The sequence below is a fragment of the Ischnura elegans genome, chromosome 6 (assembly GCF_921293095.1).
Source record: "Ischnura elegans chromosome 6, ioIscEleg1.1, whole genome shotgun sequence".
Taxonomy (NCBI): Eukaryota; Metazoa; Arthropoda; class Insecta; order Odonata; family Coenagrionidae; genus Ischnura; species Ischnura elegans.
In genome coordinates, this window is record NC_060251.1 from 30,916,192 (window position 1) to 30,943,969 (window position 27,778).

General features: G+C 40.5%; 1 protein-coding gene across 1 annotated transcript in view; it reads left to right on the forward strand.

The window, feature by feature from the left end:
* Positions 1-27,778, forward strand: part of LOC124160270 — a 127,327-nt gene that overhangs the window by 26,584 nt on the left and 72,965 nt on the right. Inside the window, exon 2 of the mRNA XM_046536093.1 lies at positions 20,497-23,129. Coding sequence (XP_046392049.1) covers positions 22,950-23,129 — 180 coding nt within the window. The 5' untranslated portion in view covers positions 20,497-22,949. The remainder of the gene's footprint in view (positions 1-20,496; positions 23,130-27,778) is intronic.

The following is a 27,778-nucleotide window of genomic DNA, read 5'->3' on the forward strand; positions in this document are numbered from 1 at the left end:
AGAGTTCTTTTGCGTAACTGCTTATCTTGGACGATGCCTCTGAGTGCCAGATGGTTGTCGGATGGGGCAAAGTGTTGGCAGGCAATCGAAATGCATTTCTCTGCTGAAGACATTGCGAAGTGACGGCAATATAGCGAGTGAAAACTAGTTCGTTTGAAGGGTAAATTATTCGTGTGGAAAATGTTGGTCAGGAATTTGCAGGGCCGATCATAGTCATTTTTCATGTGCTAGTGAGCTACATTCTGCGTCCCATCCCCGCAAAAATAACCTGAGAGGTAGTAGGGATTCTCTCTGGTTATACATTTTAAAATAAATACAAATATTGTAGCAAAAAGGACCGAGACTTAAATATTAGTGTGAACTTACAACTTGCTTGCTCTTATATATAGAATTTGATATATTTAGAGCTACAAATCCAATTATGCTTAAAAATTCAGAGTAAAAATGTAAATAAATCTTCACATACAACCTGCCGGCTTTCAAGAAATTCAGAAAGAGAGAAAACAAGCTTAAGAAGTTTATACTTAGAACACCAAAAAGAGGGTAAGGGTATCCACTCTACGATATACACAATTTTGTGGTGTAAATGAGCCCTTCACTTTTAATCTCCTTGTTTGATTAGCACTGACAATTGGACTGAGCGCTTAAGAACCCCCTTTTGCTTGACGAATATCATTTTATAACCCCATTAAATAGGGAAGAGAAAAAGTCTGTCCCGCAATTTTAAACCTGGATAGCTGATGGCAGCAGGAGCCAAAATTACTGATGATGTTTGGGCTGAAAGCGCACCATTTTTTAGCTACGGAAACTTTGAGCTTAGCGCTCATATTGGCTGCGAATTTGCCCTGTTGCCGGATGCTTTGGATACATCGCGATCTCCGGCAGGCAAAGTATTCGAAATCTTGAGTTGTCCAGAGCATTTGGCAACAGGGCAAACTCGCAGCCAATCTGAGCGCTTGGCTCAAAGTTTCCGTTGTTAAAAATTGATGCGTTTTCGACCCAAACATCGTCAGTAATTTTGATTCCTGCTGGCTTCAGCTACTGGCATTTAATCCAACGATTTGATCGATGGATTTTTCTATTTAATAGGAAAATCCACCAAAATTGTTGGCACATTAATGACTGATGCCAGGTTTCGCTATTTAGTGGGCCCTTTCAGCTTCTATAGCGGTGAGGTGTTTACCCCGTCCTTCGCTTCCAACCCTATCCCTATCCCAGAGGCGTCGTCGGACTCCTATCGCGGTGGCGCCTCTTTCCTTGTTCCTTCCCATCCAAACCCTTCCCCGGGAGTGCTGGCGTATAAGTCTCGGACATAGTTCCCGGCCCCGGTGCGTTGTAACCCTCAGAGGACTCACCTTGGTGACCTGATCATTGGCATCAGCTATCCTGGGTAAAAATTTCACTACACGATATTTCTCTGCCCTGTATTTCTAGGTAGTAAGTATGCCGGACGGATTGGTAGAAGAATTCTTTTTTCCCCTATAATGGAGGACTTGAATGAATGCTAAGCGAAATTTCCTCATAGCATTCCCAACTTATTTGAAAACGGCTGGTGTCCTAGCACTCCTCTCCATTCTTGTTGTAATTAATTTACTCGGGAGACCGATAGCGAGGGATTAATAAGGAGTGATCAATGATAACGGCCATCTCGTGTCAAAACATGGCGAAAACTGCAATTTATTTTAAAATACAACTTCCGGTATAATACAAAAAACAAGTGAGTATAGAAACTCGATAGTTGGGAAATTACCATCAATTCAAAAACAACAATGACAACAACTCTCCACCCGCATATTGAGGCTGCTTGTGAGTAGATGCAGTCATAAGCATTAATGCCGTAGCGGTCGAAGTAATGTATTCCCTACTTCGACGGAATGCGTGTCTGTTCACTATATAATTATCCCATTCGTAGCGTAAATGGATGCATCTGAGCGGTCGTAATTTGTCTTTTTTGGCGACTCAAAACTTAGGCTATGGACTTAGACCTTTCGGAGTATAGAGAGTAAGCCTTTGTACACATTTACCTGTCTATCAAGCATAAAAAATTTAATATATAAAGCTTTAAAGGTCGATTTTTAAAATTTGAGATGCAGTAAATGTTGTGCTGGATGTTCTTTGTACGCTTTGAATGTTTCAAGATGATATATCATGATATGCATGGATTTCCATGAGAAAAAAATCCCTTGGATTGGGAATCGAACCGCGGACCTTTGGATTTCCTGCCACTGCGCAGACTACCACGCTGCAATTACCATGGGAATTTAGGAACCTGGATGGCGAAGGTTTGATTCCCGGTCCAGGGAATTTTTTTTTCTTATGGCAATTCATATATATTTCATCGCCATTCAGTTGTAAATGATACCATTGTTTTTGAAGCGAGAAATATGTCACCAAAGATGACCAATATTGCGGAAGCTATGCATCCTCTTTAATTAGGTTTCCAATCGTACATTCGTGAATTATTCCGGTCGTCCATTTTCGCAGATCTTTGCACTTCTCTCTTCAACCTTATATACTTACAAGAGGAGACAGGGCAGGCTGATTTTTCACTCGGCCACAAGGTAACGAGGCCGACTCAGGGGCTTGGAGGGACTAAGAGCAAGGTTCATCCTTCCCTTTTGCCCCAACCTTAGCCTTAATCACGCGATCAATTTTTCCATCCCTCAGAGCGATAGGTTTTCAGGGACCAAAGGAGTGATCGTTCGACCCAACACTTTATGAACCACGCGGTCATTCCCGCCGTCCCTCTTTCCATCGCGTATTCCTAGGGGACCGTATAGAGGAGGCCCAATTCCATCACATGGAAGGCAGATTTCTGTTGATACTTTGGTCGCATTTTAATCAGTTTGCAAATTTGTCCACGGCGCAGTGACGAGCGCAATGCGATCCACTTTTATCTAGTATTTTGCATTATAATGTTTGTAATTGCGAGGAAAAGCATTGAAAAGTTATGAATTTGATAGATCATGTCGTCATGTATATAAACACGAATATTACAATAGAGTATCCTCCTGTCGTCCTCTAAATGTGTTGTCACACACCGCGCATTTAAATGGGTTTACAAAAGGCGCCACTCGCGTCGCTGACGAACAAATTAATCCGAGTTTCACGGGGAAATAAAGTACTATTAAGGGTATTAACCAAAGCTTGTATTTTGATTATGTAGTCTATCAAATGCATTACTCTTTAAAGCAATGCCTTGAAATTTCAAAGATTATATCGCTAAATATTGGAAAAAGTATATCACATTGCCCTCCTCACCGCGCCGCGGACATTTTTGAAAGCCGATGAAAGTGCGACCGAAGTGGCATCAGAAATCAGCCTTTTAATGGATGGAATAGGGCCTCCTCTATGCAGTCTCCTTGTATATAAATATCGGTTAATACCCCTAATTATTACTTATTTCTCCGTGAAACTCGGATCACTTTGTCCGTCAGCGACGTGTGTGTTTGTAAACCCATGTAAATGCGCTTAGGTGACAACAAATTTAGGATATTAAGACCTGAGGATCCTCTTTAATAATATTCGTTGCTTTTTCCGTCACGGGGATCGGGTTGGTGTGGTGGCTAGAGTGTTGGCTTCCCACCCCGTGGGCTCGGGTTCAAATCCAGGCGGTGGCAGAGAATTTTCAGAGACTGCCCGATCCCTGCTTGAATGATATGTGGAGGACATTTCAAGCGCAACTCTCCGTCCGTCGGATGGGACGTTAAGCCGTGGTCCCCTTGGCGCTTTCGTTAAGAGCAGGCTAATGTCGACGCCGGGTTTCTCTCCACCCTTCCTTACCTACCCTTCCCTTATGGCGCAAATGACCTAAGATGTAGGCCGCCTCCTCCAAATACCATACCTTTTTCCGTCACTACCCGTATTTTCGGCTGCCATTCAATTAAGTGCCAAGGGTGGTGTTACAATCACTGTTTGCTGCCTTGCGTTCTGAGTTGTCGAAGGACGGTGCGAGCTGTATTTTCAGCTGGGGATAAAGGGACGTGCCGAATGATATGCCGAAAAGGGATGGAAACCCATTCCTCGAGCTAAATTGCTCGCGAGAAACGGTCATTTTTTCCGCCATAGCTGGAGCTGTCCCCCTCAAGGGATGGAAAGAAATGATCGTGTGATTCAGGCGTAAGAGTCCTGGCATAATGAACCGCGGACACGATTCAACGGCGGAACCTCCTTGATATTTATTCTCTCGCCATGTCCTCAGTTCATATGACGTTCTCATTCCCATCTTGTCACCCGTGAAGGTAACCCACCTTCATACTCCTGACTCCATATCCCTTCTGTTCTCTCTTTCCATCTCGCACATCGCTCTACAGACTCACCTTTCACCTTCTTCATTCTGATCTGCACCAGAATATCTTCATCCACCATTTCCTGCCTCTACCCTTGATTTCTGCGCAGCTGTCATTGTCCATGACTCACTTTCATAGAGAAGCATATTCGGAATGTTAGTTCCGATAAACTTTTTCCTTACTTCTGTGTCTATCATGTAAGTTTTCTCAGAGGTAATAATGAAAAAGCTTTGCTTTGAAAAAAGGAGAGGGAAGAGTATTCTTTTATAAATAGAAGTAAGTACATAATTGTCGTTTTTTATGGATAAATTTCCCGCTGTAAGTTGATATTTCTTTTTGTGGAATTCAATCTTCTCCCGGGCTATTCTCTTTTAAAGAAAATATGTGTAAATTATATGTTATTGGAATTTTAATCACGGTGAGGCGCATTCCCATGGATCAGGTGAAGGTGAAGAATTGAACCGGATTCCAGGCCAATTCGCAGAATTTAACTAAACACGGCCGGGCGTCGGAAGCGGTCCCGAAAGGTTGCGAGATCAGGGAAGGACATAGATGGAAGGGAAATTTGGTGGATTCTCGTAATAATAATAACAATATAAAAAAATTTTGGAGCACCCAAACATTGCTGACCTAGAATCCCATTGGGCGAGTATATGGGCTGACGATGCTGATCTAAGGATAGAAGGGGCAAGTTGGATTAAAGAAGAGAGGAATAGGATGAAAGAGGTTGAAGAAATGGGTGCAATACAAATTACAGAAAATGATGTATCGGAGAGTGTAAGAAACACACAAAGTTGGAAAGCACCAGGGGCAGATAAAATCCAGAATTATTGGTATAAAAAATTCACATCCATCCACAAAAGCCTAGCGTTTGGTCTAAACGAGATCCTTAAAAACCCAGAATCCTCACCAAACTTCCTCACACAAGGAATAACATACCTAAAACCAAAATCCGATAATACAATGGACCCAAATAAATATAGACCAATCACATGTCTACCCACAATCTATAAAATACTATCATCAATTTTGGCAAAAAAGATTTACAAGCATATCGAGACACATGACATCTTGTCGGAGGAACAAAAGGGATGTAGAAAGAAATCACACGGCTGTAAAGAGCAATTGATAATCGACAGTGTAATTATGAACACTGCGAAAAAGGCCAAGAGAAATCTATTGATAGGATACATAGACTACCAAAAGGCATACGATTCGGTTCCACATTATTGGCTAAAAGAAATCTTAAAAATTTACAAAATAGATATTTCAATTGTGGAGTTTCTAAACACAGTAATGAATAAGTGGCAAACTCAGTTGGTATTGAATACCTCTCAAGGTCAAATTCAAAGTAGTATTATCCGAATAAAAAAAGGAATATTTCAAGGGGATTCACTGAGCCCATTATGGTTCTGCCTAGCTGTCAACCCATTATCAAATATATTAAATTCAACAAAATATGGATTCAAATTAAAAATTGATAGAAATCAGACACATATGATTAATCATCTTTTCTACATGGATGATCTAAAGCTATATGCCCACAATCAGAAGGAGTTAAATTATATGTTGAAATTAACGGAGAGCTTTAGTAATGACATATGTATGAAGTTTGGAATAGATAAATGCAGAAAATTAGAAATTAATAAAGGGAGATACGTTAAAGGGCAAGATATTCTTTTAGATAGCGGAAAAATCGAAAACATGGAAGAACATGAAAAATATAAATATCTTGGCATACTGCAGAACACTCAAATCCCACAGAAAGAAATTAAGGAAAAAGTCACAAAAGAATATAAAAATAGGATTCAACTTATACTTAAAACGCAGTTAAATAGCAGGAATACAACAAAAGCCATAAATACATTTGCTGTCCCAACTTTAACGTATACATTTGGTGTAATTCATTGGACTAATACGGATTTAGAAGACCTAGATAGATTGACAAGGAAAGCATTAACAGATTACAAATCACATCATCCAAATGCTGCTGTCGAAAGGTTATACATTAAAAGAAAAAATGGTGGTAGAGGTTTAATACGCATTAAGAACCTACATTACAGAATTTTAGATAAATTTCGAAATTACTTTTTCCAAAAAGGCGAGACGACTAACCTCTATAAGTCAGTCGTAAAAAATGATGATAAAGCAACACCACTCCAGCTTAATGTCAGAGACAAATCAATAGATGAAGAAAAAATAGAGGAGCTAGAAGACACATGGAGAAGCAAGCAAGTACATGGCATACATCACAAATTTCTTCATCAGGAATGCGTAGACACCTCACTATCAAATGCCTGGTTACAAAGAGGTGAGCTATATAAGGAAACGGAGGGGACAATGGTAGCCATTCAGGACAGAGTAATTGGTACGAAGAATTATAGGAAATATATAATCAAAGACGGAAGCGTATTAAATGACTTATGTCGCAAATGTAATGCAAAGAGTGAGACGATAGAACACATAATTAGCGAATGTACGAATCTAGTAGGTAATGAATACACCAAAAGACACAATAATGTATGCAAAATTATTTATTTAGAAATAGCGTATGTTACCGAATTAAAAGTGGATCATGAGCCATATTACCTTTTCACCCCTGCTACAGTGCTGGAAAATGAAAATTACAAATTATACTGGGACAACACAATTTACACAGACAAACCTGTCCAGCATAACAGACCGGACATAATTTGGATAAAAAAAAAGAAAAGCAGACCTTTATAATTGAAATAGCTGTTCCGGCATACCACAACCTTAAGAAGAAATACGAGGAAAAGAAACAAAAATATCAAGACCTCGCAAGGCAAATAAAAACTATCTGGAAACAGGACGTGGTCACCATCATCCCCATAGTAATCTCATCAACAGGAATAATACATTCATCACTCAATTTTGGAATTGAACAATTAAAAATTAAAAGAAACACAATATATAACATTCAAAAATCTGTAATACTGGATACATGTGGAACAGTTAGATTGTTTTTAAATGAATTGTAACTTGAGGCAGCGTCTTGGCAAGGCCCGACGCTGGCAGACCTCCAAGTAAATCTTGTAATAAAGAATAATAATAATAATAATGACAAACGTTCATTGAAATGGCAAGGAACTGCAGCAGAAATATTACATACAACAGGAAATAAATCGTACTTTCCACATAGAAACAACAACTTCCACTCAGTACACAGCCGCACATAAAATGTAGTGATCTGGAGCAGAATGGAGTTTGGAAAATAAATGGGGAAAGTGTAAAAGTACAAAAGTGACTGTATACAAAGTATAAAAAAGTGACTGCACCGAGAAATATTCTAGTAAGGCCTTTATTTGCGATACATTAACATGTACGAGTCAATGTCTGTTTGCATGAACGATTTTTGTAGATCGTATCGGAGCATGTACAAATGCAGCAACTAAATTTGAATAGGTTCTATTTTCTGTACATGCATTCGAACAAGTTTGATGGTTACGAGGTGCATTTTCGTGTTCATTCACGCGTTCATACATTTATGTATTAACTCGCACGCGTGAATTTACCGTGCAAACAGGTACACCATGATGTTTACGATTAAACTGGAATTCCGTGTACACACTCATACAGGAGGAATTGACCGATGATACAAAATATTAACGCGTTGCTTGCTGAGGAAGAGGTACGAATATATCTAGGTAGAGGTGTTGAGATTGAAAATATGTGCCAATTTGGGCGGACTGCCTGTGGTTTCAACATGGTTAAAAAGCTGTTGTTTCATACATAACTTTACCGAATCAAACTTTATGATACGTTCATTCATGATAAGTCACGAACAACTACGGAAAACTTTGCATCAAATATCCAAATAGGGGAGTTTCCTTCATAAAAGAATACGAAAGGCATTGATTGCGATTCGTTACCCACGATGGCTGTATTCATAATATGAAAACTATTTCGTTATAGAAATCCCAGTTCAGACAAATGGCAATGGTCAATTTTAACCGCATTTGAAAAAGGCCAGGTTGGCGCCCATGCGATGCCACTCCACGTGACGTCACAGGGACCTAGATGCTATACGAGTAGATAGGAGTTTTACATCGTCTGAGATTACTAATTCATGCATGAGTCACAGAGCTCAGGGAAACATCTCTTAATAATCACCTATTAAAATTACCTATAGTCGGAAAGTCTCCTTCGTTTGATAGGGTATTAATAATCCTTATTTAAGCCACGCACTACCTGCTAGCAGGGTACTTTACGCTACCGCCATGCTCGGCAGCAAGCAGCCTGCATCGTAGCGGCATTCATAGCCTCGCACCCAGTTGGCCTCACATAGCAGCAGCCAGACGTCACTCGGGCTTTTCCCAGCATTCATGCTTAGCCGTTGCGTTTTCAAATCTCCGCGTTGGTAAAGATTTTTCAGAAGCTGTCTTATCCCTACTTGAGTGTTTATTGTAGCGCACGTCGAGTGCAATATTCCATCCGGCGGATGGGACGTCAAGAAGTGGTCGGTCCAGTAAAAGAAGGCCAGTATATACAGGGTGGAGAAAAAGTATGTCACGAAATTTTAGCGCTGAATAGCTGATGCCAGTGGAAACCAAAATTACCGATGATGTCTTGGTCGAAAACGCACCATTTTCAAACCCTCCGATGGGCCGCGAGTTTGCACTATTGCCCGTTGCCTTGAATGGCCACTGCAGAAATTAGTGGCGAAGTGCTAAAAGGTTGTGGAATGCACTCTTAGTTCGTGCTCAAAATGTTCACGCCCTGAGCCACCGTGAGCCTGAGCCCCGACTTTGGCAGATGTGAAGACGACGGTTGTTCGGTGCTCAATTCGCCCTATGGCCGTCGCCACGCGGAAAAATATCCTCAACTTACGGTCGCAGAACAAGTCTCAGCCGACCGTCTGGTTAATATATTAGTTTATCTTGAGCCAGCAAAAACATTTTACTAACTTATGCGTTTCATAAGAGGACCAGGGATGAAGTTGTTATTCAAGGACCCTGGTGGAAACGAGGTCAAGGCCTGCATAGAAGGCAAATTACTCCTTAGAAAGGAACATGATACATTCAGATGAGCTTTTTTTGATTAATTTAACGAAATAGCTTACGTATACATTTTAAGGAGACATTGTTTTTAGTTCTTCTGATGTCTTGGTTAGCATGTTCTCAAATGCATTCTTTTTTACCATAAAAACTAACAGTTTTTCAACGTTGAAGCATTTCTCTAAATTTTCTTGAGACAAATATCTATGTAACGCAGAAGTTACTAAGTTTTCTGAAGGTAAATAATGTCAATATCCACGGAGAAAGTATTAGATGCTCGCCCTGAACACACAGCAGTTATAGCGTAGATAGAATGATTTGAAGAAGACCTTGACAAATATGGAAAGTACATTGGCCTGGTATAGCTGCAATTCATCAAAAAGAAAAATTAAATATCAGCATGCAGCAAAAGAGAGGAAGCTAAAACAAAATTAAACTAGGAGGACGAAGAAGGACGCAGAAGCGATAGAAGAAAGCTTTATAAAAAAGAAAGCACAAAGAAAACTTAGTGCTTTCTGTACGCCCGCAACAGTTTATGACAAATCGCGCACATTCCCCTTGTATTTTATTAAGTTCACGAATTAAGTCTTTCTGGATCCCATATGCTCGCTGCATATTCAAGGTATGTCCGGACGAGTGTGAAATAGCACCTCTATTTTACTTTCTCACCGGAAAGTCTTCCTACAATGCGATTGGCGAATCTTAGCGTCTTCTGTGTTCTATCTAATGAAGGTCGTTTCGAGAATCCCGCGTCATATATAAGCAATCTGCAGCTATCGATCGAAAACTCGGCAAACGCGGGCCCCGCAAACCGCAGATGCACGCCCTAGTAATCCTTGCCAGTTCCCCCCTGTATAGGACAGGACTAAGAAGATCACGAAAATTGATGCGCGTATATTATCTTCTAGGAGCATTTTTTAGAAATTTGTAAAGAAAAAGAAATCATCGATGACTCAGGAAAATATAGCGCTACATCATGTTTACAGGGCACTGAAACTTCAATCTGGTTTTAATCGCACTGAAACTGAAATCGGGTTTTAAAAACGAATCACATTAGCAGATGAGTTGAATGCTTTCGCATTGAGTAACGTGATGATTTTCGGTCTGCATGGTGATGAGCAGGATTTACATGGGACAACGTCTACATTTCGCATTTTCATTTTTTCAAGTTTTCTACATATAAAGGTAAGTTTCCATGGAGTATTTAAGAAGAATTCTGGGAGTCTCCCCTTCCTAGATGGACTTCCGTATTAAACTCTCAATTTGGTCTATTCCCTTTCATTCTATGTCAAAATTCTATTTTCTTCCTTCCTCTACCTCGCCTACCCAAAGTTCTACACTCCAACACTGTTGTCACCATCCCCGCTAAGCACTCGCTCCACCGATATCTTTTGACACCCCCGCATCTCATCTAGAAGCTATCTCTCATCACCCACCATATCCAGCACTTCGTCGTTCCTCCTTCTCTCCATAACTTCTGTGTCCCGCGCATATCATCTAAAAGCTGCTTCTCCTCACCCTCCATGTCCAGCACTTCGTCATTCCTTCTCCTCCTCTCCGCCTTCTTCTCCTCTATTCTTCTTCAGACCCACATCTTAGTCGCCTCCAGTCTTCCTATCGTTCTCCTTCCTTCAGTGTACATTAGGCCGGCCCTTATTTTTCAGAATTGCGAAAAGTTATGTTTTCCTAGTCTCAAAATAATCCAAATGAAGTTTATATTCACATGTTAAAATTTGGTCACTTTAAAATAAGGGCAACCCGTGCCCCAAGGGCCCTAAGTACTGAGGACCCTCAATTGAGTTTTTTGGAGCGGAAAAAGTGCTATTCCTATGTAAATTGTAAAAGTAAAGCCCTCTAGGGCCGATTTTCAGTTTGTTTTGACCTATCTTTAAGCGTTTACGAGATATCGTCCGTCGTAATGCAATCCACCCACCAGGGCGCTACCCCGCACCGCGGCGCCGCTGAGGTACGCGCCGCACCACTTACTAGAGACTTCCCCTCCACCCCCTCCCCTCCCTCGACAAAGTCTTTACTCCCACTAGCAATATCTAGCCTCTGAAAAAATATGCTTACTTTAGAAAGAATTAAATTGCAATGACAATATTTCCAATCCAATTGATCAATTTATTTTCAAGCTGGTCATGAATTTCAGTAGATATCAACCAAAATAAAATAGATTTTCAGAGTACTTCTAATATTTCACTGAAACCCCATATTTGGCAATTAAAGTGTCTTTGCGCACGTTAGGTGTTGTATTACGTTGAAAATTCGCACTTAGTAATAAATTTTTAAAGCTTTCTTCCTTAACTGACTAAAAACCTTGAATTTGTTTCACCCTTCTCTCTCCACAATCATTTACCACTTGTGGATCGAGAATAATTTGCAAATCGTTCTTGGTTGTTCATCCCATCCTCGCATGTGCGCATCAAAGAATGGAGTGCATGTTTACAATGTATTAAATAGCTTTCTCGAATTAGTGGTGACAAAATTTGATATAGATATCTTAGTCATGTCTTTATGTTTATAGAATGCCTTCTTCGGTGGGTCATATTTTACCCCGCATGCCCTCATACGGAGCATCACTATTTCCTTTTTATACCTAGATAAGGATCCGTCAAAGAATGCCAGGCCTACAAATCCTCACTCAGGTACCACAAGTGGTTTGAAAATCTCTTTTGTACTTCTTTCGCTATGTCCAGGTTAACACTTTCGCAATTAACCATCCTTTTTCTAGGAACTGCGGGTCCCTGTTGGGAGCGGATAACCACATCTTTTTCTTTCTTTTTGAATATAATGAAATCTATTCCACTAATAACTGCAATTCGTGCTCCTATTTGATTGCGTGAGATTTTTACTTCTTCAGCCCTAGCACATTTATCCGAGAGATTAACTGCACTTTCCTCCTCGTGCGTCAAAAACTCAATGGTACCGCTCCTTGCAATGTCAAACAAATCATCAAGTTTTGTTACGAAAGATTCTCTTCTCTTAATACCCACTGTATTTCGCGCTCTCTCTTTATTTGGTCGCACGTTCATCCATTCTTTGCGTAATTTTTTTAGCTCTTCAATCGCTTTATTTTCCGTAATAGCAGGAATTCTCGTTTTGTACCATGGATGAAACGCATTTCTTACGGTTTTTCTCGCACTAAGTCTCATGCATTTCGAACCCATTAGGTGATTGAGAAAACACACAGTACTATTCTCACTGTAGGTAACTTTCAGCCAAGTTTTTCTTCACTTTCTTTTCCAACCAGTTCAATGCCTGGATTTAGTCTTGATTTCATGCCTTTCCTTGTTGGCCTATTCTTAAAATGAATGTCACGTGTATTCATGATAAACTACTTATTTCGCCATTATTCTCCTTAGATCCTAAAAAAAACTTAGCATTTCCTATCCTTTGCACACTGTCCACTAGAACTATCTCTCCACTGTCCGTGAACTGACTGCCTCGTTTCTTCTTCCTTGAATATTTCTATCTACTAAATTACTACGGAGGCTTCCGCGTTGATTTGAATCAACGCGGTGTAAACCCGGAAACCCATCACCATTTCTATCTACTGTTGAAGCCTTGGAAGCCCTGCTCATCTCCTTCATTCCTTTATAACTCACAGACACAATGCTTGTAATATTTTGTACATAAAGAGCATTTTGGAACTTGCTGGAATGGTTCGCGGACGTATGGTGGCAACAAATTAAGGTATAAGGGGTCGGTACCCAGTGCATAGGATGGCACTGAAGGGTTAAAATTGACATTGTAGGCTTAAACAACAATCATGACACAAGAGGAACAACCTGTTCAATTCTGTACCACTAGCATGTAAATATTGTTATCAGGAGGAAAGTCTTTGTCGAGGGAGGGGAGGGGGTGGAGGGGAAGTCTCTAGTAAGTGGTGCGGCGCGTACCTCAGCGGCGCCGCGGTGCGGGGTAGCGCCCTGGTGGGTGGATTGCATTACGACGGACGATATCTCGTAAACGCTTAAAGATAGGTCAAAACAAACTGAAAATCGGCCCTAGAGGGCTTTACTTTTACATTTTACATAGGAATAGCACTTTTTCCGCTCCAAAAAACTCAATTGAGGGTCCTCAGTACTTAGGGCCCTTGGGGCACGGGTTGCCCTTATTTTAAAGTGACCAAATTTTAACATGTGAATATAAACTTCATTTGGATTATTTTGAGACTAGGAAAACATAACTTTTCGCAATTCTGAAAAATAAGGGCCGGCCTAGTGTACATGTTTCCGCGCCGTAAAGCGCAACACTCCAGTGATTTGGTAAAGCAATAACAAATTATTGGGTCGTAATTTTTATGATATATTAACCCTCAAGCAAGCTGGGTTAAAGAATTTCAAGGGCTATTACTTACATTTTTTCTATTTTTTATTAGATTAAAGAATGTTTCAACGCTTAAAAATTGGCTCGAAAACAGAAGTGTAATTTTTAATAATTAAATATGATTTACAAGTCGCAGATGTGGTTGATTAAATCGTCTCCAAGATTTCCGAGGAAAAATAATGAGAAAGATCTTCGAAAACCGATTTATGGGGTTAAAAGCGTAAATAATGCTGGCTCTCGGCCGTGGCGCCAGTTCGGGTAGTCCTAAATATGGTGAACAATGGCGACAAAGAAAAAGTGACGGGCGATTATCGCCACGTCGCATCGAGTAATATCGTTGCCCTCCGAAGAGAGGTGGGGAGATTTGTATACTGATGAGCGTGTAGAGATATTTGGCTTGAGTAGACGAAAGCCGCTTAGTTTAGGGTGTATTCGTTGAAAAAGGAAGCCACGCTGCCATTTCCTAGCTAATTCGAAAATGGTGGTCGCTTTATAGAAAAATAAGCAATAAATTTCATGAAAAATTAGCTACACACTCTAGCTAGATTTTGTTACGCTTATATAAAAAATAGCTTTAGCTTTAATAGAAAATAGAAAAAATTAGGGTGGACGGAACGCCATCTCAAAAACTTGTAGCACACTGCCTCACACGCTATACTGAAATTGAGAGAAATGATTCCTTTTCTGCCACGATCTCTTTTCCGAAGTTAACTTCTCCGTTCCATGTGATCTCTATGATATTTTCCATTCCGAGATGTCTTCTTTGGTGATTCACGATTTAAAATTGACAAAACACGGGTATAAAGGGCATAAAGCACTGAAAACAAATGACTACGACACTGCGCGTTCCTATAAAATGTCACGCTAATTTTCCTGTTCATTTAGAATGGACGAAGACATTTAAAATATAATAGCTGTTACATACCACAAACATTTTTAATCTATCATGTCACCATTCCACAAAGTGAACTTGCGAACTAGTGATTTGGTGCGAAAAAAAAATTGCGAAACTCCACGCTGCCTTAGGCACTATTTCACCCATTTCCGAGGTAGTTTTTTCCATGGTAGCGTATTGATGTTTGGCTGCTGGTATCCACGCTAAGTGCTTTCAACGGATAATTTATTTCTAATTTGATTGAAAAACTCGCTCCTGGACTGCTATCGGCAGAAGCATCGGGAACAGAAGTCAAGAGCCTCCAGCGTGCCTACGAACAAAATGTATTCTCAGAAACTTATTGACGAACGCCGAAAGGAAATCGTATTCTATCGGGCTTCCATCGTTTAAGAATTGGTTCATGCCTATGTTTACTCAGCAGACTATTCGCACACACTGTCTTCCTCAAGGACTGACAGCGAGAAACAAAAAAACGACGTTTAATTCCAAGTACGACATCGATCAAAAATCCTATTCCCTTCCTTCCTCTCCCTCGTTTACCCAACGTTCTATCTTCTAACACTGTTTTCAATATCCCCTTCCCGCTCAGCACTCGCTCCATCCGTACTTTCTGTCACCTCCGTATCTCATGTACAAGCTGCCTCTCCTCACCCACCGTGTTCAGGTCTTCTTTAAAAGTAGTCATGGTATCTTCTCTTTTCCTATTCTTTTCTATACCTCTATCCGTCCAATTTATCTTCAAAATCCTTCATCATCATATCTCAAAGGGATCTATTCTATAATTACTCTATTGTTATTATGGGTGCTCTACCAATTAAGGAAGGTTTGCATCGAGTAATTACGAATTATACTGGCCGTATCCCCTCCGTTCATGGACTCTCCTCTTAAATACACGATGAGGACTACACCCTATCATTCGAATCTCCAATTCTCTACCTTTCTCTCCCTCAAACCCAACATTCTATCCTCTAACACTGTGTTCAACTTCCTCTCCCCGCTAAATACACGCTGCATCCACAACCTGTCTCCTCCGTATCTCATCTGGAAGCTGCCTCTCCTCACCCACCATGTCCAGCATATCGTCGTTCCTTCTCTTCTGCGTTCACTTAGCCTTTTCCAGTCTTCACCACACCCACACCTCGAAACGCCTCTAGTTTTCACTCGTCCTCCTTCCTAAATGTCTATGTTTCCGCATTGCAAAGCGCTACAATCCACATCAGATTCTTCACTCACATTTTCTTTAAACTCTTACATAACGATCGTCTCATAACATCCTTCATGCTTATCTTCGCCTCCATTGCTAACGCAGTTTTCTTCCTGATATTCTTACTGCTGTGTCCGTTTTCCTCTAATATGCTGCCCATATAATTATTCCACCTGCTCAAGTTTCTGATCACCTAATTTAACCCGAGTGTCACATTCCTATCTCGCGATGTTTTACATGCATAAAAACTTCTTTGTACATATTTTTTCATGCAAAATCTGGCATCAGAGGAAATAAACGTATTTTGAAGCACTACAGTAAGTGGCTACTAATTGGCTAGCACGCCTGACCGGCAATCGGGAGATCCGGATCCGAATTCCGTCCAGGCCATATATTTTTTTCGTGGCGAACTAAATCCTTGGTGAATATGAATTTTGAACTTGAAAAGCGAGTGAGACCAACCCGAAGTGGTCTTTGATCTCTTTTGGAAACTCGTCACCCCCGGAACTAAAGCGATTTGCATTCCACGCTTCCCCTGACAGCACTTTTGCGCCTTCGGAGACCACTTTAGCTCACTTAAACGGGGGATAGGCTTTTGCGCGCGAAAATCCATGTATATTCGAGTTTTTCCGAAGGGAGGGATGGACAACCTCGAAAGCTACTTACGTAAACGTTTCCTTATGTCAAAAATGAGACTAGTACTGCACATTGATCTACTAAAATGTAGTGGAAATCTCATTCCTGGTAGTATTGAACGCGACTTAAATAATACATATAAATTAGGAACAGTGAAAAGAAGCAAAATACAGAGAAATTCGCGTCAAAATTCATCCGACCTGGCCTAGTTCAGGCAGTTGTAAAAATGAATTTCTTTCCCTAGCTCTGTTCACTAGCACAACAAAAGTAAAACAATTAGTTTCGAGAGTTTTTTAACAAGAAATTAAAGTTAGGTATAATAATAACCTACCAAGTGTCTATATTTGGAGGAAAAATTTATCATACGAAGTATTTTATGAGTATCATAGCTATAACACCTGGGTAGGTAGTTTAAACGATGTCCATCCCTCCAATATCTAAATTCCTACGAGTGAATAGTTTAAGCCAACCGCGCGACCGCTGACAGCGATTGTAATATCACGCTTTCGTTTTAATTGAATGGCAGTTTTAATAACGGAAAGGGAGAGAATGAGCTATGTAAAAAGGAATGGTTGGAATGGCCGTTTGATTCTGTAAATTAAGCGTCGAGCTATCAATCTTTTGGTCCCTGAAAACCTACCGCTTGAACTATCGTAGCATGTTAATTTTATGACCGTAGATTTTCACTCCTTGCCATTTCTCTTCGGTTTCATTGATATATTTTCGATGAAAACATTGAAAATTTCAGGATTGCACGTGACCACTATATTATACCCGCCTTAAAGGCTATAATACCTTCTAGGAGTTACCTTCTCAATGACGTTTCGTTCTACTTTTTACGAAAAAATCTTTCGATACGTACCTTTATTTTACTCTAATTTTCTGTAGTTATTCACCACTTCACCACACCATTTAAATTTATGATTTTGAATGAAGCGTTTTCATATGTTTATTTCATATTTAATATTACATTACTCTTGGCTTTTAATTGGATGATAGTTGAAAATACGGAAAGTGAAGGAATAAGCTATGGAAAAAAGGGACACTGGGAATAACCTAGTGAATCAAGAAATGGTGGGTTGAATAGACTTCCCATCAGATGAACTTTTCAACATCCTATCTTTGCCCAAGTACTTACTCGCTCCGTCCAATATAGAGATGGACAAATGTCGGTCAAAGTCGATTTTTCGAAAAACGAAACAAAAATCGAAATATGAACCAAAATATCGATTAATCGAAAAAGTGAACGGTTATTTTGAAAAAAAAAATTTTTGTACAAAAAAATGTTTATTATTCTTTCGAATAACACACGAAATACACATGTGAGTAGTAACAAAAAATATTGCATGTAGTGAATTCTTGAGTTATTGATGGTAAGGTTTTATAAATGCACGTAAATTTAAGTTTTAGGATCTACTCTTGGAACAATACCGCCTCACTAAACTTTAAAGGAATATTATAGGATTGAGATGCTTTCTTGATGATCGACGGCATGCCTTTCCAATGTTACCTGTCTCGAAGAAAAGTATTATACATGGGACAGATGAAGTTATCATAGGCCGTTATAGTGACGCTGCTGAGATCAAACGAAATGATCGAGATCGAAGTTGAAAAATCGAGTTTTGATCGAAAATCGAAGGTGAAGGCTCGATTTCGATTTCCTCTATCTGTGGAATTTAAAACTCGATATTTTTAATTCAATAGAAATCGATTTCCAATTTTAATCGAAATATATTTGATAACCTCGATTTCCAATTTTAATCGATTTTTCTATCACTAGTCCAATCCCTCTGCCTCATTCTTATCTCGTATTTAAATTTCCTTTCCTCGTGCCAAAAATCTACAGAAAAAATCATACGCCTTGACCAGGATCCTGGTTGAGGGGAATAAATTTTCTCTGTGGATTTATCGCACAATAGGATGGTTTCCTATTATTTTTTATTGCCTAAAACTAAATTTTATTACTCCTGGAGAACGTATTTCACACTTTTAGATTTTTTAATGACGATATCTATTTTTCGCGATTAAATGAAAAGTGAAAAATTTCAAGCGCGCGAAAACGCGACAGTTAAGTTTGAATGCTGGGAAAACCCCGTGTGACGTCATCCTGGTTCCCGCTGACGCCGTGTGAAGTGACCTTGGGGCGAGGCTTTGAGCGCTGATACGATGCAGGCTGCTAGCAGGTAGCAGAGTACCCTGCTAGAAGGTAGCGCTTGGCTTAAATAAGGATTACTATTCCCCTATCAAACGAAGGAAACTTTCCGAACTTAGGTATTTCTAATGTGTGATTATTAAGAGATGTTTCCCTGGCCTCTGTGCCTCATGCATGCATTGGTAATCTCAGACGATGTAAAACTCCTATCTACTCGTATAGAAACTAGGTCCCTGTGACGTCGCGTGGAGTGGCATCGCATGGGCGCCAATCTGGCCTTTTTCAATTGCGGTTTAAATTGACCATTGCCATTCGTCTGAACTGGAATTTCTAAAACCAAATAATTTTTATGTAATGAATACACTAATGGTGGGTAGAGAATCGCAATCAATGCCTCTCGTTTTCTTTAATGAAGGAAACTACCCTATTTGTGCATTGCGGGTGACTCCGTAAATATATCACTGTGGCTAATCCCTTTCCTCGCCCACCGTATCTTCTGCTTCCATGTTTTTCCCTTTACTTCCCGCTTTACCTTCTCCATTCGTCTCCGCACCTCGTGTGCTTCCTGTCTTTTCTCCTCCTTCTCCCTCGACTTCCACGTTTCCGCCGTTAAGTGGATAAGTCTCAAAATCAGGCTCCTTACTAGTCTTTTCTTTAAACTGTTATATAGAATCATCCTCTCATCAGCCACATCCTGGTCAGAAATGCCTCATTAGTTAACGCAATTCTCTCCCTGATATCCTTACTGCTGTATCTGTTTTCCTCTCATGCAAGGGCATACCCTTGATCAAAACTAGGGGCTGGGGGGGGGGGGGGGGGGGGGGGGCAAGCCGTGATCGTTCAAGTTGTAACATTTTAGCACAGAAAAAGTTAATGAAGCCGAAATTTTATGAAAATTATGACAGAAATTTACTACTGACAAATATTTCTCGGGTTTGCAGCCAGGTTAATGCTTTTATAAACCCGACAAATATTCGTCAGAAGTGAATTCGTCACCAGGAAAATTTAAATCGTTTATTTAGAAACTTATTAGTTTTTATTATTATTTGCCTGGATAAGTAATCATTTTATTTTAGTTCCATGTCTTATACTAATATCATTTTTCTTCATAAGAAATATGTTCAAAACTTTCGTTTTTGAGCTAAATTTATTTTCGCTTTTAGGGGATCAGCTGCCCCCCAGTGGGAACGCCCATGCTCTCATATGCTGCCCAAGTAGTTGAATTGCTTTACCTGATAAAGTTTTTGCGCACCTACTTATATTTTCTCCCTCACATCTCACATTCCTCACTCGCGATGCTTTACAAAGCCGAATAACCTTGATCTTCTTATAATAAATCCTCATTCCATAATCCTTGTCAAACGCATCCTCTAGAGCCTGCAGGCCCCTCGCTGACTGCCTAATCAACGCCTGATGATCATGTATAATGAGCAAACCTCACTAAAACATCATTCCCCCAATTTTACTCCAGCTTCCAACCCATTCCGAACGTCTCTTACCATCTTCTCAGCGTAAAGGTTAAAAAAGCAATGCCGACAGTGGACAACCTTCCTTCACTCGTAGACCAATGGCTACCCACCCAAATTCTCCGTCCCTCACCCTCACTTGCGAAGTCTGGGCCAGGTAGACCTAAGTTCACCAAGCGTCTGCGATCGCTCGAATGATGGGAAAATGACCGTTTCGCGCAATCATTTTCCGCGATGGCGTCAGGGATATAAATCCCACCCCTTCTTCCATCACTCGATACGTCCCTCCTTCCTTCGCTGAAAATCTCGCTAGTACCGCCTTTCAGCCAATCAGAACGCACGACCGCGTATCTGTAGGAAATAATTAATAACCGATTTCAAATTCAACCTTATAGAAATTTTAGAAAACCTATACATATAATGATAAAATATCTCATGTGCTTGTGTTTGAAAAACGTTGTTTTTTAAAAATTATGTCACTTTGTGCCTTGATTTTGATTTCAGGTCGTTGGGTGCGGAAAAGAGTGGAGTGAGGAAGATATTGCAAAAGGAAAAAAAGTGAGAAGTGACTTTCGAGCAGAGGGATATTTTAAATCGTTTTGAAGATGGTAAGCGGCTCTTCTACTGTAAGTTCTCAAGTGTGCATCATGTAAAAAAAGTGTAAAGAATTTCGTACGTGAAAAGCTGTTGTCCCAAGTGCTTTGTGTGAAAATGTCGTCATCCCCGTTCAAGGACGAATTATGAAAACAAAAGTGAGTTATTGTTATTGTTATTGTGTGCCAAATACTGCTGATGTGATTTGAAACTAAAGCAGCGCAATTTGGTCTATAATCAAGAAGAGTTACTGGATCAATAATATTAATAACATCGCTATAAGTTTTAGAATCTGCAGATTCTTTTAGCGTAGCTATCCTATCAGCTTGCCTTTTCATTTTATGCAAATCAATTCTCAAAGCTCCAAGGTTATCTGCTCTTACATTGAACTTGGGAGCACGAGAAATTGAAAACCCGGCATCGTGATGAATTATTGGAAGAGAAGCGCAAATTGAAGTGTAAAATGAACTAGAGAAAACGTTTTCAAGGATGATTGCTTTGGTTGTCTATGATTTCTAAGTAGATGTATTTGACGCACAGTGAAAATTCGATCTCGAACACGAATCAAGGGCTACTAATTGTGATTTCAATGCTGAAGTTTCAGCTGCTTTTCCATCTGGAGGGTTTAGTTAAGGAAAGAAAATTGGTTAGAATGGAAAGGGATAGACGTTCGGAAGAAAATACAAAACCAGATTAAGGAACGAAAATTTGGGTAAAGGAAGGCAAAAGAAGAACGAGAGGCAGTAGAGCAGTAGAGACAGAGGCCTTTTGGAGGAAATTAGCAATCGAAGTTAGGGAGCCAAGGAATAGGGAAGGAAATACAATTGAAGAGATGGATGCGGGAAGGAAAATGAAAGCAAAATGCATTTAATATAGATTTTGGAGAAAAATACGATACGATATTTGGGAACGTAAGAAACGAGAAGCAAGAATGGACAAAAGAAGGATTGAGTGCGTGTGGGAAGACTAAAGTACTAGGTAAACGATTATTTGTTCGGAGCAAAATTGGTGAGGAAATTAAGGAGAAGCAAATAGACAAAAGACTTACGTGGAGCGCGAAGGGAAAAGGGGCGACAAAAGACGAGCAGAAGGCGTCCGTCGGACGGTACGCTCCCCCTCCTTCCTCGAGCCATTTAGGTGTCTCAGATCGTGATACGCGTCGCGGAGAGCTTTTGTTTGGGACGGCTCTGCGCACTCTTGTTTTTTTTCCCTGTTCTCCTCACACTCCACGCTTACGCGCGACACCCCGCCCCGCTTCCATCCTCAAACAGCAGTGCGTGGGTTGGGGGTGAGGAAGGGGTGGGTTCATATACCACCACCGCTTTTTAGAGTGGGAATATATAAGCGGGCTCCCACATCCCAGTAGTGGGAGAGTTTTTGAGCCGTGCGAGCCGAGGAAGGGACGGAGCAAGTTAGCCAGAAGTGTGTGGGGTTACGGAGTTGTTTAGGCTCGGTACACAATAGGACTACGCGTTTGACTAGTAAGCGGTGTTTTCTAGTTATGGGATTTCCAGGTGCTTGTCGATTATCGTTGGCACTACTTTTCTCCTCTCTAAGTAACCGTTACTTTCTTGTAGTTACCAGGCATACGTTATTCTTTTGTTTTTAACAACGGGGTCAGCCTCTCACTAAATCGTCGTCGTTAATTTCTCACAACCCGCAGACAAAGTGAATTATTTTTCTAAATAACAGGAAAATATTTGTTATTATTTTAGGATTATTAATAGATCATTCAAACTATTTTTTAAATAGCGTGAGATTGTATCAGTGAAATAATATTTCCAGGAGCTGAGATTAACTTTTTAATTGTTGTTACATTTCGGTACTCCAATGTTTTGGTATATATAAACAGGAACGGTTACTTTTCGCATCACTCGCACCGATCCCACGAGGTGGTATTCAAACGAGTACGTATAAAAGGGCTTTTTCAAGTCGAGGAATCGTTTGTTCGGAGATCTGAGTGAGTAACGGACACTGGAGTAACGATCAATTACCTTCCGCCCATCGATAGTGGTGCTGCTTTACGTCGAGGGCGTTTTGGAGTGGTGTGGCGTTGTCTCCCCGGCAGTCTGCACCCATTGATGGGGGCGACAGACTACGGGTAGTGAGGCGGGGGGCTCTGCTTTGCCCCCTCACGCGACACTCGGACAATAAAGACCCGAAGACTCGAAGCTCGACGATAGTCGAGTAGTGTGGGGTTCGCGTCGTGGTGTGTGAGTGAGTGTCGGGTGGTAGACCGGGGAGTTTGGCACGTTCGTTCCTCCGAGACAGCGGCGTCTCGTCCCGCCTGGACTTTTGCCTCCCTTCCCCTCTTCCCGCTGGGATGTTGTTGATGTCTGCGGAAGGTGGAGCGGGAGGTGGCGATGGCTGAGACCCGGAGACACCACCGCCTTCCTCGCGGGGCGGCCGAGGCCGCGGCCGTGATCTTCTTCCTGTCGTTGCTGCTGTTGTTGCTGGCTTCTTCGGCGCGGGCGTCGGTGGGCGTCGCTGGACAGCCGGGTGATGCCGCCGCGGACGCGGCCGGAGGGCTGTTGGACGTCCAGGTGAGTGGGCGACGCGTGGTCTCATGTCATGAATCTAAATAGCACGAGTATTGCATCAGGAATGTTACGAGCATCGAGTAGTCGGAAAGTCATCATTCACTTGTATTGCTGCACTTAGGCGTATGTAGCAATAGAACTCCGTGACCGTGGTACATTGCAACAACTCCGTCACCAGTCACTTTGAACGGTGGTATTTTATCCTGTCTTATTAGAAATAATTACAAGCATTGGCGGATCCAGAGATTGGGTGAGGTATCCTATTTATAGTAGATTAAGTCGTAATTGTGTGTAAATATTTGTTTTGAAAACTAAATTCCTGGGAAAATTAGTGATGAGATTACCTTAAGTTGTTGCTACAAGCCTCGAAAATCTCAATATTTCGGTAACCACTCATGTGGTTTAATCTTGAGTGAGCTCTTACCTCACCTATCCAAATCAACCTTCGGTTTGAATCCCGGAATGATACGATATGTTATATATATGATGTTTCTTTACGTCAGCGGTGCGTGAACGCTTGACAGCAAAAGAGAGGTCATGAGGGGAAGCAAGAAAACATAGGGATTGAATTATCCACATTCTGTGTAGCCTTTTTTTAATTTTTGAACCAGCGTGATGCCTTATTTTTATGGCTAAATATTTTTCTGGTGGCAAATGAGAAGGTAGTTGTTTTGATTCTCGTAGTTGCACCAGCCTACCTTCTTAAAGCAGGCAGGAGAGGAGAGAATAATGACCGGTCGCTAGCATGGCGCCACCTCAGAGTCGCTATAACTGTCACGTGGTAAGTCTCCATGCGGGAGTCAAATGAATAACGAACCAACACCTCTAGTAAAATGCCTAAGACCATATTCGATCATAAACATTTTCAGATACAGCCATATCCATATTTCGTCTCGTATCAGCGGCGTCTTTTCAATATCCATCAACCTCAAGGCTTTTGATCGAAAGAACCAAAAATAATTTAGCGTATGAGGTTTTACATCAGTTTAAAATTTCCATCGCTGCCTGAAGCATATCTTTAAAAATCCTCCAAATGGAAGATAATGAAGTTTTCACTAACATTTCATGACAGTTTTGTCAATAAAGAAAATAATGAAACCACTGCAAAAGTACAAATTTTGGAAATTTTAAGAAACAACAAAGGGTGGGTTTTCGCTAAATTTGTTGAACTTTGATCTCATATTTATTGTTTACGTGAGGAGGGCAGAGAAAAGAATAAATGTGGGAAGTTACGCACAATATATGTGATAATATTTGTGCGAAGTGTCAACGTCCTAGTTTCAAAAAATCGTTTTCGAGGTTTTGACTAGCTTTTTTCGATTTCAGCGTCGTCTCGTCAGGCCATGTGTTATCTTCATGGCTGAGAAGGAACTGCCATAAATAAGTTATATTGATTTCGTGTCAATTTGAAAATCTTGGACAGCCATCTCCAATGCGAACCTCACTGTTCGAGCTAATTTCAGCAGGGAAGGCATCTAGCGATCGTGGCATTAATTGAAGTATATCCATTGGCTCAAAAATTGGCAAATAGAGCAAATATCCCGTTTGGATTGTGATGGTGTATTTTTTAACTTGGCGCTGACCGTTAAATATCTCTTCTATTAAAGGTCAGGCCCGGAACCATGGCGGGACAGAGGGGGCGAGTGCCCCGAGCGGCACAATTCGAAAATTTTAATTAAAAAATTTATTTAATTTTTATAATTAAATTGTTTAGCTACTAATTATTAATTATTAAACAAAAATGTTAGTAAAACTTCTTCATAGCAAACATACGTTGTGTAATTTAAACTACCGCATAAAAAATATCTGACGGATGTATTTTATATAAGTGGTGGGGAGGGTGGGTGGAAGGGGGATTAGGGGAGGAGGGGCGGTAAATTGATCTTTGGCCCACCGGAAAATATTCCTAGTTCCGGCACTGATGTAGGTAGTCCGATAAGTCTCGAAAGGCATCACTATCCTCCGATTTTATTTCGATTAATCGATCTTTTTATTTAAATTTTATTTTTGTTGAGAAGTCGATCTTTTCATTTGTATAAAAAAATCGATTTCGACCAACCAAAAATCGAATTCCGTCATCATTCCCGCGCTTCGCGTAGGCCATCTAAATAGAAGTGGGAGGAGGTAGTGTTGCAAGCTATGCATCTCGGAGGATACGCAATGGCTGTTTAGGAGAACGTTGCGTTTATTTTCCTGAAGATCCCGGCTCCTTCCGAGCTTAGCTTGCTCTACGGCGACCCTTCATTTGAACCGCCACTCTGCCTTCACCAATCACCACTACCACCACCGTACCACCCTGTGTTCCGAGAAGTTTGTTCTCCATCAAATCGTTAGGGAGACTGTTGTTTCTGCTTGCAGTTGTTGATACTTCTATAATGAATGCCGCGGCACGCTGAACTGTATACAGCCGAATGTTTGCACCCGCTCCTCAAGTGGAGCAAAGTAATTGCGCATCTGGTCATATTGAGAAATTGTATCCAAATTCTATTGAAGCTCTTTTATACGGGGGAAGTAATTGCACAATCTGACGTGTGTACAAAGGCGCAGTAAAATTACACCTTGTGAAGCAATGAATTGCTGGAACGCATGCGTGAATGCATGGACGTAAGATGGCAAAACAGCCCCTGTCCTGATTTCATTCGTGCATTCGCGTAATTTTACGCCATGGTGAGAAATCAATGCAGTTGTAGCCTGCGCAATTACGTGCCCTGGGTAAAACGGCCTTTAGAACTTGAAAAATTGTATTAGAAATGTGTAATCCTCTCTCTTTAACCACTCATGACAACGTTCAAGGGTATATTAAAAAAATAATCGATCACCTTTGCATTTCAATAATTAATATCTTACTTAACCATGGTAAACTTGATTATTAAGTCATTCTTGCCGGTTTTTTTAGTCCAAATCCTTAGTTAATCCTTTGCATAAGACTCTTCAAATCCATATAGTTAGTAACATGTAACAAATAGTGGCGGAATTTATATTTTATCGTTGGTTCTTGAGCCATATTATTATTTTTTAGGGAAGCTACCGCAACATAGATATCTATTGTAACGCTACCTTATGTATTACTAAAGAGGGAGCCAGTACACGTCGCGAGAGAAAAATTAAATGTCTAAACAAAATAATCCATTTATGTGTTAGTATTAAATTTTATTTTTGGAATACGAACGTAAATATATCTGGATTATGAATAAAAATTTTGGGTAAATTTTGAGGTGGATTTATTTGAGAAAAGTTAATTAGCAACTTGCAAAAATGTAAATATGAAAATTAAAGGAAAAGGTAATTTAAAATTTTTTTACTCTCTTAAAAGAGAAAATTCAACTTTTAACCAAATGGTCGAATGTAAGTACGTCCCATGGAGGTTGAACTGAATTTTGGTTGCCTCGTCGGACGCGTTTTAATCGGTTTTCATTTAAAGTCCGCAGCACGCCTATGCGAGCGATGAGAGCAATCCATATGTTCTCTATATTTATCTATACAAGGTGGAGAAAAATTATGTCTGGAAATTTAAACCCTAGATAGCTGATGCCAAAAGGGACCAAAATCTTCAATGATGCTTAGGTCGAGAACGCAGCATTTTTAAACTACAGAAACTTTAAACAAAGCGCTCGGATTGCCCGATTGTTTGCCCTGTTGCCTTGGATACATCGGGGCCTCCGGCAAGCAAAGCAATCGAAGTTATGAGTGGTCCAGAGCAGATAGCAATAATTCTTCCAGAGAAGTGCATACAAATTAATATCGGTTAGTCTACTCATGATGACCATTAATTTGTTACGAGGCCACGAGCAATTTATGAAATGTATTAGACATAAGAAACGTTTCGAAATCACGGCAGAATAAATAAGACTTCAAATTTTTTTCTTGGCAACTTAAATGGACTTTTGAATTATTATTTTCAGTTTTTTTTCCCTGAGTTGTTCTGTAAATGTTTCTGCCTCTTCAATCGTCATTTAAAAAAGCCGTCATGCTTGCGAGCGCTGAAGACGGCAAAACACTTCAACTTCTAATCGATATTCCATCTTTAAAGTGAGAGGCTTATTTAAATGTAAATACATGTTATCTTAATGACCAGTTTGTCTGCCGTTTTAAAATTAAAAATTATTCCTCGAAACGTGTCAGTCCAAGGAAAGACAGCGGTCACTCATTCGCGGTTAATTTACTAAGTTGCTAAACTTACGTGGGAGGTAACTCTTCGTTGTGTTTATAGAATGACATATCCATTGAAGGACAAAACTGCTCAGCAATAACTTATAAAAAATGAATGGATGTATGAAAATATGAATATACGGAAATATTACCATCGTACTGGTATATACATTATGGCTTTGAGGTCAGAGGACACCATGCTTATAGTTAGAGCGCTCCATGTTTTCAGGGAAGAGATAGTTGTTAGGGTTTCCCACTTCCATTCCAAAAGTGTTTTTTACGTGACACCGTCACGTGGAATACTTTTCGTCTGGCTCCCACCCGTCGACCTATCTGTCGTGGGTGGCCCTACCGGGAATAATTTAGAACTAATCCCGCCAGTGCAGCTATTAGGGTCATAGGGGAGAGGACGAGAGGAACTGAGGTTTTCGAGATGCTGGTGTGGAGAAGAATGGGGAAGGTTAAGTGGACGGAGAGTAACGACGAAATGTTGGAGATGGTGC